This window comes from Sparus aurata, chromosome 21 (assembly GCF_900880675.1).
Source record: "Sparus aurata chromosome 21, fSpaAur1.1, whole genome shotgun sequence".
Classification (NCBI taxonomy): Eukaryota; Metazoa; Chordata; class Actinopteri; order Spariformes; family Sparidae; genus Sparus; species Sparus aurata.
Genome location: NC_044207.1, coordinates 31,965,918 through 31,979,423, shown reverse-complemented (window position 1 = coordinate 31,979,423; position 13,506 = coordinate 31,965,918). Strand labels below are relative to the sequence as shown.

The window sequence follows — 13,506 nt, the reverse complement described above, 5'->3', positions numbered from 1 at the left end:
ATTTTGTTTGAATACTGCGTCCGTCAATAAGCTCATCTTCGGTAGTGGAACCAGATTAACCATTGAACCCAGTAAGTACTGATGATAAATATTATTTATATTAAAAGCAGATTGTACATGAATTATCTGAGTCTGTGGTGGATATGTTGCACTGCTGCTTGTATTCTATTGGTTGAACCCGGTTTATTTAATTAGGTTTATATACTCCAGGTCTAACAGAACTTGTCTGAACCAGAGTTTAAATTCACACTTTAAGTCTCTGATGGTTTTTTGGTGACATTTGTTCCATGTGTTGTCTCGGAGCTTTCAACTCTGATATCAGTCAGTTTAAAGTTTGGATATTTATAGTGGAGTCTGGTGCGTCAGTGTTTTTGTTCAGTGCTCTCATGTTGTGTGACTACCGGCGGACGTGAGAAACTCATCTTTGGTTCTGGTTCCCTGTTAGTGGTTCAGTCCAGTAAGTCTTTCACTTTATCTTTATTTCATGAAGTCATCAGTGAGGTAGTGTTGATGAGTTATTGATGAGTGGACAGCTGATGAATATTGTTCATTCAGCTGGTCAGGCTGCTGAAGTGAAGGTAAGTGAGTATAATGCTGCTGTCAGGTAGAAACTCAGTGAGGTTTGTGTGCTGAAGCTTCGGACTGTGTGACGTACGACTCTGGTGGAAACAAGTTAATCTTTGGAAGCGGCACCAAACTGCACGTTAATGACAGTAAGTCGAATCATTTCCATTCACACAAACTTTAAGCTCAAATTCACAAAAACCGCTAATCTGATCTGATTTTAACATGAATTCACAGATAAATCAACTGAGTGAGAAACATGTTTGTTTTTTTAACAGAGCAGTTACAAATATTACACAACTTAAAATCATAAAAATAATCTATGTAAGGCACTTTGAGCTACTTTTCTGTATGAAAAGCGCAATACAAATACAATTGATTTGATTGATTGATTGAAAAACATCCATGATGATACTTTACGAGCCTCATTAGTGAAACAGTTCAGTCACTCTCTCTACTGTAAAGTCAACATCAAAAAATTATTAAAATCAAAATTTAATTTAGTTATAAAAAACTGCTTATTTTGTGATGATGATGTCATCATTCAGGCAAAAGTCCCAAATGTTAAAATTGTGTTTTTCTAAATGAAGTTTGGTTCAGACTGTTGCTGTGCTGAGTTTGTGTTATGATTCGTCATGTTGTGTGAATACTGGAAATCGAAAGATGATCTTTGGAAGTGGAACCAGATTAACTATTGATCCCAGTGAGTACTGATATTGATCATTAACATTATTTATATGAAGCTTCTTTAAAGGTAAACATTAATGTGTTTTACTTGGACACACTGATCGTGATAATCAAGTCATCAATGTGTAAATGAAGAACACAGAAACACTATAACGCCTCAATAATGCTGCTAACATTTAAAATTACATTTAATTTTTGGTGTAAAAGTCACATTTTGTAAATGAAGTTTGGTTCTGGTGGTCAGAGTTTGTGTTGTGGTGCTTCATGCTGTGTGAATACTGGGTATCGGATGATCTTTGGAGGTGGAACCAGACTGAACGTTGAACCCAGTGAGTACTGAGATCATAAATATTACCTTATGAAGCATCTTTAAACACGTTACAGTGTGCTGCATAAAAAATATAATATTTAATAATACGATGAAGCCTACGGTAGTTGTTAATCTGGACTGATGGATGAGTGAAGCTGCTGACAGTGATGGAAGTGATTCACTCAAATCTTCAAGCTCATAAAATCCTCATAAAGTAATAATCGAGTCATAATGTCAGAAGACAACAACATCCATCAACATGTAAAGTTTTCAATCACTGTCTTAATCATAATAAGAAATCATCCGTGTATTAATCAGTCTGCAGCTTGTTCATAACTTACATTGTACAGTAAAAATCACCATTTGCAATTTATTTAAATCATTTGAAATAATCATTCGTGATTTTTTTAAATTGAACAAAAGTCCCAAATGTAAAAATAACGTTTTCCTAAATGAAGTTTGGTTGAGTTGGTCACTGCTGAGTTCATGTGATGGTGCTTCATGTTGTGTGAATGAAAACAGAAATAAGATGATCTTTGGAGGTGGAACCAGATTAAACATTGAACCCAGTGAGTACTGATCATAATTAACATTCATATGAAGCTTATTTTACAAAGTTCAACCAGAATATTTAAAATTGTAACACATGGGTTGTGTGTCTAAATGAAAGCAAATGTCAAAATTTTTATTTAGGCATAATTTATACAAAAATATAGTCAATTTATTATGAATGAAAGACGCCGCTGGTTAGTTTTGATCATAATTCTTTTAGACAAAAATCCTAAAGGTAAAAGTGATGAAACAAACTGACCACATTTTATAAAATAATTTAGGAAGTAGCTATTTTAAAATCAAATTTAAAAAACCTGATTGTAAAATGAATCTTTTTTTCGTTTTAATCATTTTTTAAATGGAGTCTGGTTCAGTTACTCTGCTGAGTTTGTGTTCTGGTGCTGAACGTTGTGTGAATGCTGGTGCTGGAACTAAGATGATCTTTGGAGGTGGAACCAGACTGAACGTTGAGCCCAGTGAGTTCTGATGACTGACTTAATGACTAATCAAACAAAAAACAGAATAGTAGCTAAAAAAGCTAATTGCTAAAAGTGGTGGATGTTTGACTTTTGGTAGTTCAGTGTTGTTTAAAATGTGTTTGACTCAGTCACCTCAGTTCAGAGCATGACTCGGTGTAACTCTGCTGTCAGGATGTCAGGAACAACGAAAACAGTTTTTAACATCCAAAATGAAAACATGAGCAGATAATGCTGAAAGATTAAATATTAATTAACAAACACTTAATCAGTTAATTCAGTATCTCTGAGTATATACATGTCCATTTACAATTTATTTATAACATATATAAAAATACATTAATTTCATTACAAAATATTGACCTATTTTAACTTAACAGACCTCTTTAATGTAGAAATCATGTTTTTTTAAATGAAGTCTGGTTCAGTTTGTCACTCTGAGTTTGTGTCATGGTGCTTCATGTTGTGTGAAGAGTGGATATGAAAAGTTCATCTTTGGAAGTGGAACCAGCCTGAACGTTGAGCCCAGTGAGTAATTTATTATAACTGTTATTCATATGAAGCATCTTTAAACACGGTTTACAGAGTTTGACATGAATTTATACTAAACCAGAGTAGAAGATAAAACTTGTAGTTATCAGGATTTATTGATGAGTGAAGCTGCTGTCAGTGATGGAAATGATTCTCTGGACTCTGCAGAGTCATTAAATCCGAACAGAGTAGATCAAGTATTCACCATGAAAGTAAACATCTTTAACTGGATAGAATTCTCAATAACAAAAGTCATGTTTTTTTTTGTGTAATGAAGTCTGGTTCAGTTTGTCACTCTGAGTTTGTGTCATGGTGCTTCATGTTGTGTGAATGTTGGAAATAAGATCTTCTTTGGAAGTGGAACCAGACTGAACGTTGAGCCCAGTGAGTAGTTTATTATAAATAATTATTCAAATGAAGCATCTTTAAACACAGTTTACAGAGTTTGACATGAATATATACTAAACCAGAGTAATATACGAAAATCAGGATTTATTGATGAGTGAAGCTGCTGTCAGTGATGGAAATGATTCTCTGGACTCTGCAGAGTCAATAACTCAGAACAGAGTAGAACATCATTCAGTATAAGTCTGTTGTCTGGAGGTAAAAATGTCGGAAAATCTATAGAAAATATCATCAGATTCTCTTGATCTTAATAATCAAGTTATCAAAATCAGGTAGCGTCAGTTGTTGTTTAATCACTGACTATTAATCATTCTTTTACATTGAATAATGTACAGGACATGCAAACATTTACATTTTTTCAAAATGTAATAATTAAGATAAATATATTGATGATATATTTATAAGTATTCACCATGAAAGTAAACATCTTTAACTGGATAGAATTCTCAATGACAAAAGTCATGTTTTTTTAAATGAAGTCTGGTTCAGTTTGTTACTCTGAGTTTGTGTCATGATGCTTCATGTTGTGTGAAGAGTGGAAATAAGATCATCTTTGGAAGTGGAACCAGACTGAACGTTGAGCCCAGTGAGTAGTTTATTATAAATAATTATTCATATGAAGCATCTTTAAACACAGTTTACAGAGTTTGACATGAATACATACAAACCAGAGTAGAAGATAAAGAAGATAAAACTTGTAGTTATCAGGATTTATTGATGAGTGAAGCTGCTGTCCAGTGATGGAAATGATTCTCTGGACTCTGCAGAGTCATTCAATCAGAACAGATTAGAAAATAATCCAGTCAAACTCTGTCAGGTGAAGATTGTCAAATCAGTTGGTTTCAATCGTGTATTAATCACTGACTTTAGTACTTTTACATTAAATCATTTCGGGTACATGGAAACATTTACATTTGATCAAAGGTAAATGGGGTCTTTCTTTAACTGGACAGAACTCTCAATAGTAAAAATCAAGTTTTTTTAAATGAAGTCTGGTTCAGTTTGTCACTCTGAGTTTGTGTCATGGTGCTTCGTGTTGTGTGAATAATGCGAATAAGATCTTCTTTGGAAGTGGAACCAGACTGAACGTTGAGCCCAGTGAGTAGTTTATCATCATAATTATTTATATAAACCATCTTTAAATGCAGAGTTTACAGAGTTTGACATGAATTTATACAAAACTAGGCTAGTTGATAAAAAAAACAAAAACTTGTATTTTCAGAGTCAATAAGTCGATGCAGTAGAAAATAATATAACACGGTTGTCAGATGGAAAAAATGTGAATCTGAAAAATGTCAGGAACTGAGAAAAACACCAGAATATGAAGAATCCTCTGGACAAGAACAGCTGTAATATTTTCACATCATGAACTGAAATTCAGTAGATTTTCAGAAGAATCAATGTGATTATCAAATGCATGATAATTCAAATCGTTAAATCAAATCTTGATATTTTAAGCACAAAGTGAATTTTTCAGTTGCAGTTTTTTCTAAATGGAGTCTGGTTCAGTTTGTCACTCTGAGTTTGTGTCATGGTGCTTCATGTTGTGTGAACAATCAAAAGATGATCTTTGGAAGTGGAACCAGACTGAACGTTGAGCCCAGTGAGTAGTTTATTATAACTGTTATTTATATTAAGCATCTTTAAACACAGTTGACAGAGTTTGTCATGAACATATACAAAACCAGAGTAGAATATTAAAAGAGATTAAAACTTGTAGAACATAATTCAGTCTGTTGTCAGGAGGAAAAATATCAGGAATTATGAAAAGAGTCTTTATAAAACACCAAAAATGAAGAATCATCCAGTTGAAACAGAAAATATCATCAGATTGTCATATCTGTTAGTGTCAATCGTGTATGAATCACTGACTTTAATACGTTTACATTAAATAATGCACAGTACATTTCAACATTGATCATTAATACATAAATTAATAAAATGTTTTATTGATTATATATTGATAATTATTCACCATAAAGGTAAATGGGATCTTTCTTCAACTGGACAAAATTCTCAGTAGTAAAAATCATGTTTTTTTAATGAAGTCTGGTTCAGTTTGTCACTCTGAGTTTGTGTCATGGTGCTTCATGTTGTGTGAATGCTGGAAATAAGATGATCTTTGGAAGTGGAACCAGACTGAACGTTGAGGCCAGTGAGTAGTTTATTATAACTGTTATTCATATGAAGCATCTTTAAACACAGTTTACAGAGTTTGACATGAATATATACAAACCAGAGTAGAGGTTAAAGAAGATAAAACTTTTAGTTATCAGGATTTATTGATGAGTGAAGCTTCTGTCACTGATGGAAATGATTCTCTGGACTCTGCAGGGTCATTAAATCAGAACAGAGTAGAAAATAATCCAATGAAACTCTGTCAGGTAGTAAAAATATCAGAAAATAAGAAAACATTGTTTGAAAACACCAGAAATTAAGAACGATCAAGTTAAACAAAGACAAAGTTTAACAAGTAAAAACAGCTGTCATAATGTGTTGATCATAAACTGAGATTCAGTTGATTTTCAGAAGAATTAATGTGATAATCAAAACACGATGTGAATAATTCACAAACTCTTCGGTCACATCTGAGTATTGATGTACAAAGTGAATTTTTCAGTCATAGTTTTTTTGAATGAAGTCTGGTTCAGTTGTTCAGTCACAGTTTGTGTCATGGTGCTTCATGTTGTGTGAAGAGTGGAATTCAAAAGATCTTCTTTGGAAGTGGAACCAGACTGAACGTTGAGCCCAGTGAGTAGTTTATTATAATTTAAATGAAACATCTTTAAACTCTTCAGTGTAGAGCAGCAGATAAAGGAGGTGAAAGCTGGTCGTTATCTGGACTGATTGATGAGTGAAGCTGCTGACGAGACAGAAATTATTAATTTGACTCTTCAATATCATCAAAACAGCAACAGTAGAAAATCGAGGTGTAAATATAAATCACCAACAATGAAGAATCATCAGCTACAAACAGAAATTGTTGACAGATCGTCTTTGATCATTCATGTATTAATCACTGACTTAAATACTTGTAAACACACGTACACACTGCATTAAATACATGTATCAATTCATATTATATCATAATTATTAATCATAAATGAAAATTCTGTGTTTATTTGATTGGACAGAATTCTCAATAGTAAAAATCATGTTTTTTTAAGTGAAGTTTGGTTCAGTTGTTCAGTCTGAGTTTGTGTCATGGCGCTTCATGTTGTGTGACTACAACAAATCAATACAAGATGTTCTTTGGAAGTGGAACCAGATTAACCATTGAACCCAGTAAGTACTGAAATTGATTATTATCAATGTTAATATGAAATCATAAAATCAGCACAAAGTAGAGAATAATTTGTTCGGCCCAGATTATTATCAGTGAAGGTTTCTGCAGAACACAGCGGCTGACATTTCTTCTGCAGCTCGGGTGGATTTGTTATAATTTCCTCCTTGTTTTTGATAATGCTGCATTTTTTGACCGATCAAAAATTGTTTTAATAATAAAAATCAGCAGCTGAGAGAGTATTAATGAGAGTAATCAATGTATTGATTCAGAGCATCAACACTGAAACACTTCACTAGCTCGACCACTAATATTAAACTGCATGTGTTTGAATTGTAAAAAGCTTGTTTTCTTAACGAAGTTTGGTTGAGTTTGTCAATCTGGAGCCGGAGTGAACACTGAACCCAGAAAATTATCATTTAAACTAAATTAATTCAAAATACTAAATAAATCAAAAGTTATTTTTTTATTTTTTATGACGAACCTGAATTTATAATATATTATTCAAAATGCAGATGTAAGTTTGATTTTAATCAGAAATACTTCCAGCAGAAGTCTCAAATGTAAAACAATATCTTTCTCCGTCGTATACACTGAAATTAAAATATGATTAATGTTGTGTTTTAGTAACAGAACTTTCATTATTTAGTTATAATATTAAAACAATGTTTATATGAGCATAAACACACAGTGCTCAGATTGATGCAGTTCAGTTTGTGTCACGGTGCTTCATGTTGTGTGACTGATAGTGGTGGATACAAGATGATCTTTGGACGTGGAACCAGATTAAACATTGAAGCCAGTGAGTACAGATTAATATTACAGATGTCCCATATAGAGGATATTCAAAGTATTCTTGTGTTTTACAGGAATATCAACAACCTGAGTAGTAACGTGAATAAAAAGAATTGTCAGAGTCATTGACGACTGAAAACAGCGTCTAATAGTGATGATGATTTCAGGGTCGTGAATCAATACTGAGTTAAAATACTGTGGTCAGGTGGAAAAGTTGCTGTTGATCGTAATTACCAAATCATCAATGTATTAATCAAGAGCATGAGCACAAAGAGAGACTGTTCAGTATATCCATGATATCGTCAAAATATAATCACTTTATTTAGAGTATATTAGTAATCAATTCATTTAATGAAAAATATTGACCTTTTTAACCAGACAGCATTTTTAATTCTAGAAAATTATGGTTTTCTAAATGGAGTTTGGTTCAGTTTGAAGCTCTGCTGAGTTTGTGTCATGGTGCTTCATGTTGTGTGAATACTGGATCTGCAACTAAGGTGATCTTTGGAAGTGGAACCAGACTGAACGTTGAGCCCAGTGAGTAGTTTATTATAACTATTATTCACATGAATTAATTTGCACAGTTTACAGAGTTTGACATGAATACATGCAAACCAGAGTAGAAGATAAAGAAGATAAATCTTGTAGTTATCAGGATTTATTGATGAGTGAAGCTGCTGTCAGTGATGGAAATGATTCTCTGGACTCTGCAGGGTCATTCAGTCAGAACAGAGTGGAACATCATTCAGTATAAGTCTGTTGTCTGGAGGTAAAAATGTCAGGAACAGAAACATCTTAAGAAACAATCAAAAATGAAAATGATGCACCTCAAATGAAGAAAAATTTAAAACAGTTAATCAGAATAATCAGTGTGATGAATAGTAAATAGTTCAAAACCTCTTAAATTAATGTCAATCAAATGCATGATTATTTAAATAGTTAAATCATATCTTGATATTTTATGTGCAAAGTGAATTTTTCAGTTGCAGTTTTTTTAAATGAAGTCTGGTTCAGTTTGTCAGTCTGAGTTTGTGTCATGGTGCTTCATGTTGTGTGAATAATGCGAATCAAAAGATGATCTTTGGAAGTGGAACCAGACTGAACGTTGAGCCCAGTGAGTAGTTTATCATCATAATTATTTACATGAAGCATCTTTAAACATGCAGTTTATAGAGTTTGACATGAATATAGACAAAACCAGGCTAGTTGATAAAAAAGATAGAACTTGTATTTGCAGAGTCAATAAGTCGATGCAGTAGAAAATAATATAACACTGTTGTCAGATGGAAAAAAGTGCATCTGAAAAATGTCAGGAACCAAAAAAACACCAGAATTTGAAGAATCCTCCGGCTGAAACAAAGAACAGCTGTAATATTTTCACATCATGAACTGAAATTCAAAACATTTTCAGAGGAATCAATGTGATAATCAAATGCATGATTATTTTAATAGTTAAATCATTTATTGACATTTTAAGCACAAAGTGAATTTATAAGTTGCAGTTTTTTTAAATGAAGTCTGGTTCAGTTTGTCACTCTGAGTTTGTGTCATGGTGCTTCATGTTGTGTGAAGAGTGGAAATTACAAGATGATCTTTGGAAGTGGAACCAGACTGAACGTTGAGCCCAGTGAGTAGTTTATCATCTTAATTATTTATATGAAGCATCTTTAAACACAGTTTACAGAGCTTGATATGAATTTATAAAGAGTTGTAGATAAAGATAAAAACTTGGTAGTTAACTTGACTTATTAATGAGTTTATTAATGAACTAATAATAAACTGCTGACAGTAATAGAAATGATTGGTATGACTCTTCAAAACACGACATCAACACAAAGTAGAAAATAATTCAGCACACGCTGTCAGGTGAGACACTTGTCATCAAAATGTCAGGAACTATGATGGATGATTCCTCAGCTTTGGTGATTTCCAAAGACTGTCTTTATAAAACACCAATTATAAAGAATCGTCCAGCTGAAACAAAGACAACTCATTGAAAAAGTGTTAATCAGAATAATCAGTGTGATAAATAATAAGTAGTAACTCTTAAATCATGTCTAAATATTTATGTCCAAGGTGCATTTTACAGTCGTAGTTAGTTTAAATGAACTCTGGTTCAGTTTGTCACTCTGAGTTTGTGTCATGGTGCTTCATGTTGTGTGAATAATGTCAAGATGATCTTTGGAAGTGGAACCAGACTGAACGTTGAGCCCAGTGAGTAGTTTATTATAACTATTATTCATATGAAGCATCTTTAAACACAGTTTACAGAGTTTGACATGAATACATACAAACCAGAGTAGAAGATAAAGAAGATAAAACTTGTAGTTATCAGGATTTATTGATGAGTGAAGCTGCTGTCAGTGATGGAAATGATTCTCTGGACTCTGCAGAGTCATTCAGTCAGAACAGAGTAGAAAATAATCCACTGAAACTCTGTCAGGTAGTAAAAATGTCGGAAAATAAGCAAACAGTGTTTGAAAACTCCAGAAATGTAGAACGACAAAGTTTAACAAGTAAAAACAGCTGTAATATTGTGTCGATCATAAACTGAGATTCAATTGATTTTCAGAAGAATCAATGTGATTATCAAAACATAATGTAGGTAATTCACAAACTTTTGATATACACAGTTGAAGTTTCAGTTGTAGTTTTTCTAAATGAAGTCTGGTTCAGTTGTTCAGTCACAGTTTGTGTCATGGTGCTTCATGATGTGTGACGAGTGGAAATCAAAAGATCATCTTTGGAAGTGGAACCAGACTGAACGTTGAGCCCAGTGAGTAGTTTATTATAAATATCATTCATAAGATGTCAGTTTATTATAATTTAAATGAAACATATTTAAACTCTTCAGTGTAGAGCAGCAGATAAAGGAGGTGAAAGCTGGTCTTTATCTGGACTGATTGATGAGTGAAGCTGCTGATGAGACGGAAATTATTAATTTGACTCTTCAAAATCATCAAAAACAGCAACAGTAGAAGATCGAGGTGTAAATGTAAATCACCAGTATGTCTTCAGAAAACATGAACAATGAAGAATCATCAGCTACAAACAGAAATTGTTGACAGATCGTCTTTAATCATTCACGTATTAATCACTGACTTAAATACTTGTACACACACGTACACACGGCATTAAATACATGTATCACTTTGTATCATATAATTATTATTAACCATAAAGAAAAATAACAGTGAAAATTATGTTTTTTTAAGTGAAGTTTGGTTCAGTTGTTCAGTCTGAGTTTGTGTCATGGCGCTTCATGTTGTGTGACTACAACAAATCAAAACAAGATGTTCTTTGGAAGTGGAACCAGATTAACCATTGAACCCAGTAAGTACTGAAATTGGTTATGAAATTGTCAATCTGGAGCCGGAGTGAACACTGAACCCAGAAAATGATCATTTAATATGAAATCATGAAATCAGCACAAAGTAGAGACTAATTTGTTCGGCCCAGAATATTATCAGTGAAGGTTTCTGCAGAACACAGCGGCTGACATTTCTTCTGCAGCTCGGGTGGATTTGATATAATTCCTCTTAGTTTTTGATGATGCTGCATTTTTTGACCGATCAAAAATTGTTTTAATAATAATGATCAGCAGCTGAGAGAGTATTAATGAGAGTAATCAATGTATTGATTCAGAGCGTCAACACTGAAACACTTCACTAGCTCGACCACTAATATTAAACTGCATGTGTTTGAATTGTAAAAAGCTTGTTTTCTTAACGAAGTTTGGTTGAGTTTGTCACTCTGGAGCCGGAGTGAACACTGAACCCAGAAAATGATCATTTAAACTAAATTAATTCAAAATACAAAAATAAATCAAAAGTAATTTTATGACGAAAAACTTGCTATATAATTTTTATGACCTAAATTTATTATATATGATTCAAAATGCAGACGTAAGTTTCCAGCAGAAGTCTCAAATGTAAAACAATATCTTTCTCCGTCGTATACACTGAAATTAAAATATGATTAATGTTTTGTTTTGGTAACAATACTTTCATTATTTAGTTATAATATTAAAACAATTTTTATATGAGTGTAAACACACAGTGCTCAGATTGATGCAGTTCAGTTTGTGTCACGGTGCTTCATGTTGTGTGACTGATGGAGGATACAAGATAATCTTTGGACGTGGAACCAGATTAAACATTGAAGCCAGTGAGTACAGATTAATATTACAGATGTCCCATATAGAGGATATTCAAAGCATTCTTGTGTTTTACAGGAATATCAACAAAACCTGAGTAGTAACGTGAATAAAAGGAATTGTCAGAGTCAGTGACGACTGAAAACAGCGTCTAATAGTGATGATGATTTCAGGGTCGTGAATCAATACAGAGTTAAAATACTGTGGTCAGGTGGAAAAGTTGTGCATCCAACATTTCAGGAACCAAGAAAACTTGTTGTTGATCGTAATTACCAAATCATCAATGTATTAATCAAGAGCATGAGCACAAAGAGAGACTGTTCAGTATATCCATGATATCGTCAAAATATAATCACTTTATTTAGAGTATATTAGTAATTGATTCATTTAATGAAAAATATTGACCTTTTTAACCAGACAGTATTTTTAATACTAGATAATCATGGTTTTCTAAATGGAGTTTGGTTCAGTTTGAAGCTCTGCTGAGTTTGTGTCATGGTGCTTCATGTTGTGTGAATACTGGATCTGTAACTAAGATGTTCTTTGGAAGTGGAACCAGACTGAACGTTGAGCCCAGTGAGTAGTTTATTATAACTATTATTCACATGAATTAATTTGCACAGTTTACAGAGTTTGACATGAATACATGCAAACCAGAGTAGAAGATAAAGAAGATAAATCTTGTAGTTATCAGGATTTATTGATGAGTGAAGCTGCTGTCAGTGATGGAAATGATTCTCTGGACTCTGCAGGGTCATTCAGTCAGAACAGAGTGGAACATCATTCAGTATAAGTCTGTTGTCAGGGGATAAAAATGTCAGGAACAGAAACATCTTTAGAAACAATCAAAAATGAAAATGATGCACCTCAAATGAAGAAAAATTTAAAACAGTTAATCAGAATAATCAGTGTGATGAATAGTAAATAGTTCAAAACCTCTTAAATTAATGTCAATAAAATGCATGATTATTTAAATAGTTAAATCATATCTTGATATTTTATGTGCAAAGTGAATTTTTCAGTTGCAGTTTTTTTAAATGAAGTCTGGTTCAGTTTGTCACTCTGAGTTTGTGTCATGGTGCTTCATGTTGTGTGAATAATGCGAATCAAAAGATGATCTTTGGAAGTGGAACCAGACTGAACGTTGAGCCCAGTGAGTAGTTTATCATCATAATTATTTACACGAAGCATCTTTAAACATGCAGTTTATAGAGTTTGACATGAATATAGACAAAATCAGGCTAGTTGATAAAAAAGATAGAACTTGTATTTGCAGAGTCATTAAGTCGATGCAGTAGAAAATGATATAACACGGCTGTTAGATGGAAAAAAGTGCATCTGAAAAATGTCAGGAACCAAAAAAACACCAGAATATGAAGAATCCTCCGGCTGAAACAAAAAACAGCTGTAATATTTTCACATCATAAACTGAAATTCAATTTATTTTCTGAAGAATAAATGTGATAATCAAATGCATGATAATTTTAAACAGATAAATAATTTCTTGACATTTTATGCACAAAGTGAATTTATTAAAATGAAGTCTGGTTCAGTTTGTCACTCTGAGTTTGTGTCATGGTGCTTCATGTTGTGTGAAGAGTGGATATGACAAGATGATCTTTGGAAGTGGAACCAGACTGAACGTTGAGCCCAGTGAGTAGTTTATTATAACTATTATTCATATGAAGCATCTTTAAACACAGTTTACAGAGTTTGATATGAATTTATAAAGAGTAAAAGATAAAGA

The 13,506-nt window shown here is 32.9% G+C and overlaps 1 protein-coding gene across 1 annotated transcript in view; it reads left to right on the top strand.

The window, feature by feature from the left end:
* The first annotated feature begins 2,534 nt into the window (after window positions 1-2,534).
* The window catches only part of LOC115571995 (M1-specific T cell receptor alpha chain), a 51,145-nt gene continuing 40,173 nt past the window's right edge, over window positions 2,535-13,506 (top strand). The window contains exon 1 of the mRNA XM_030401719.1: window positions 2,535-2,589. Within this exon, the coding sequence (XP_030257579.1) occupies window positions 2,550-2,589 (40 nt within the window). The 5' untranslated portion in view covers window positions 2,535-2,549. The remainder of the gene's footprint in view (window positions 2,590-13,506) is intronic.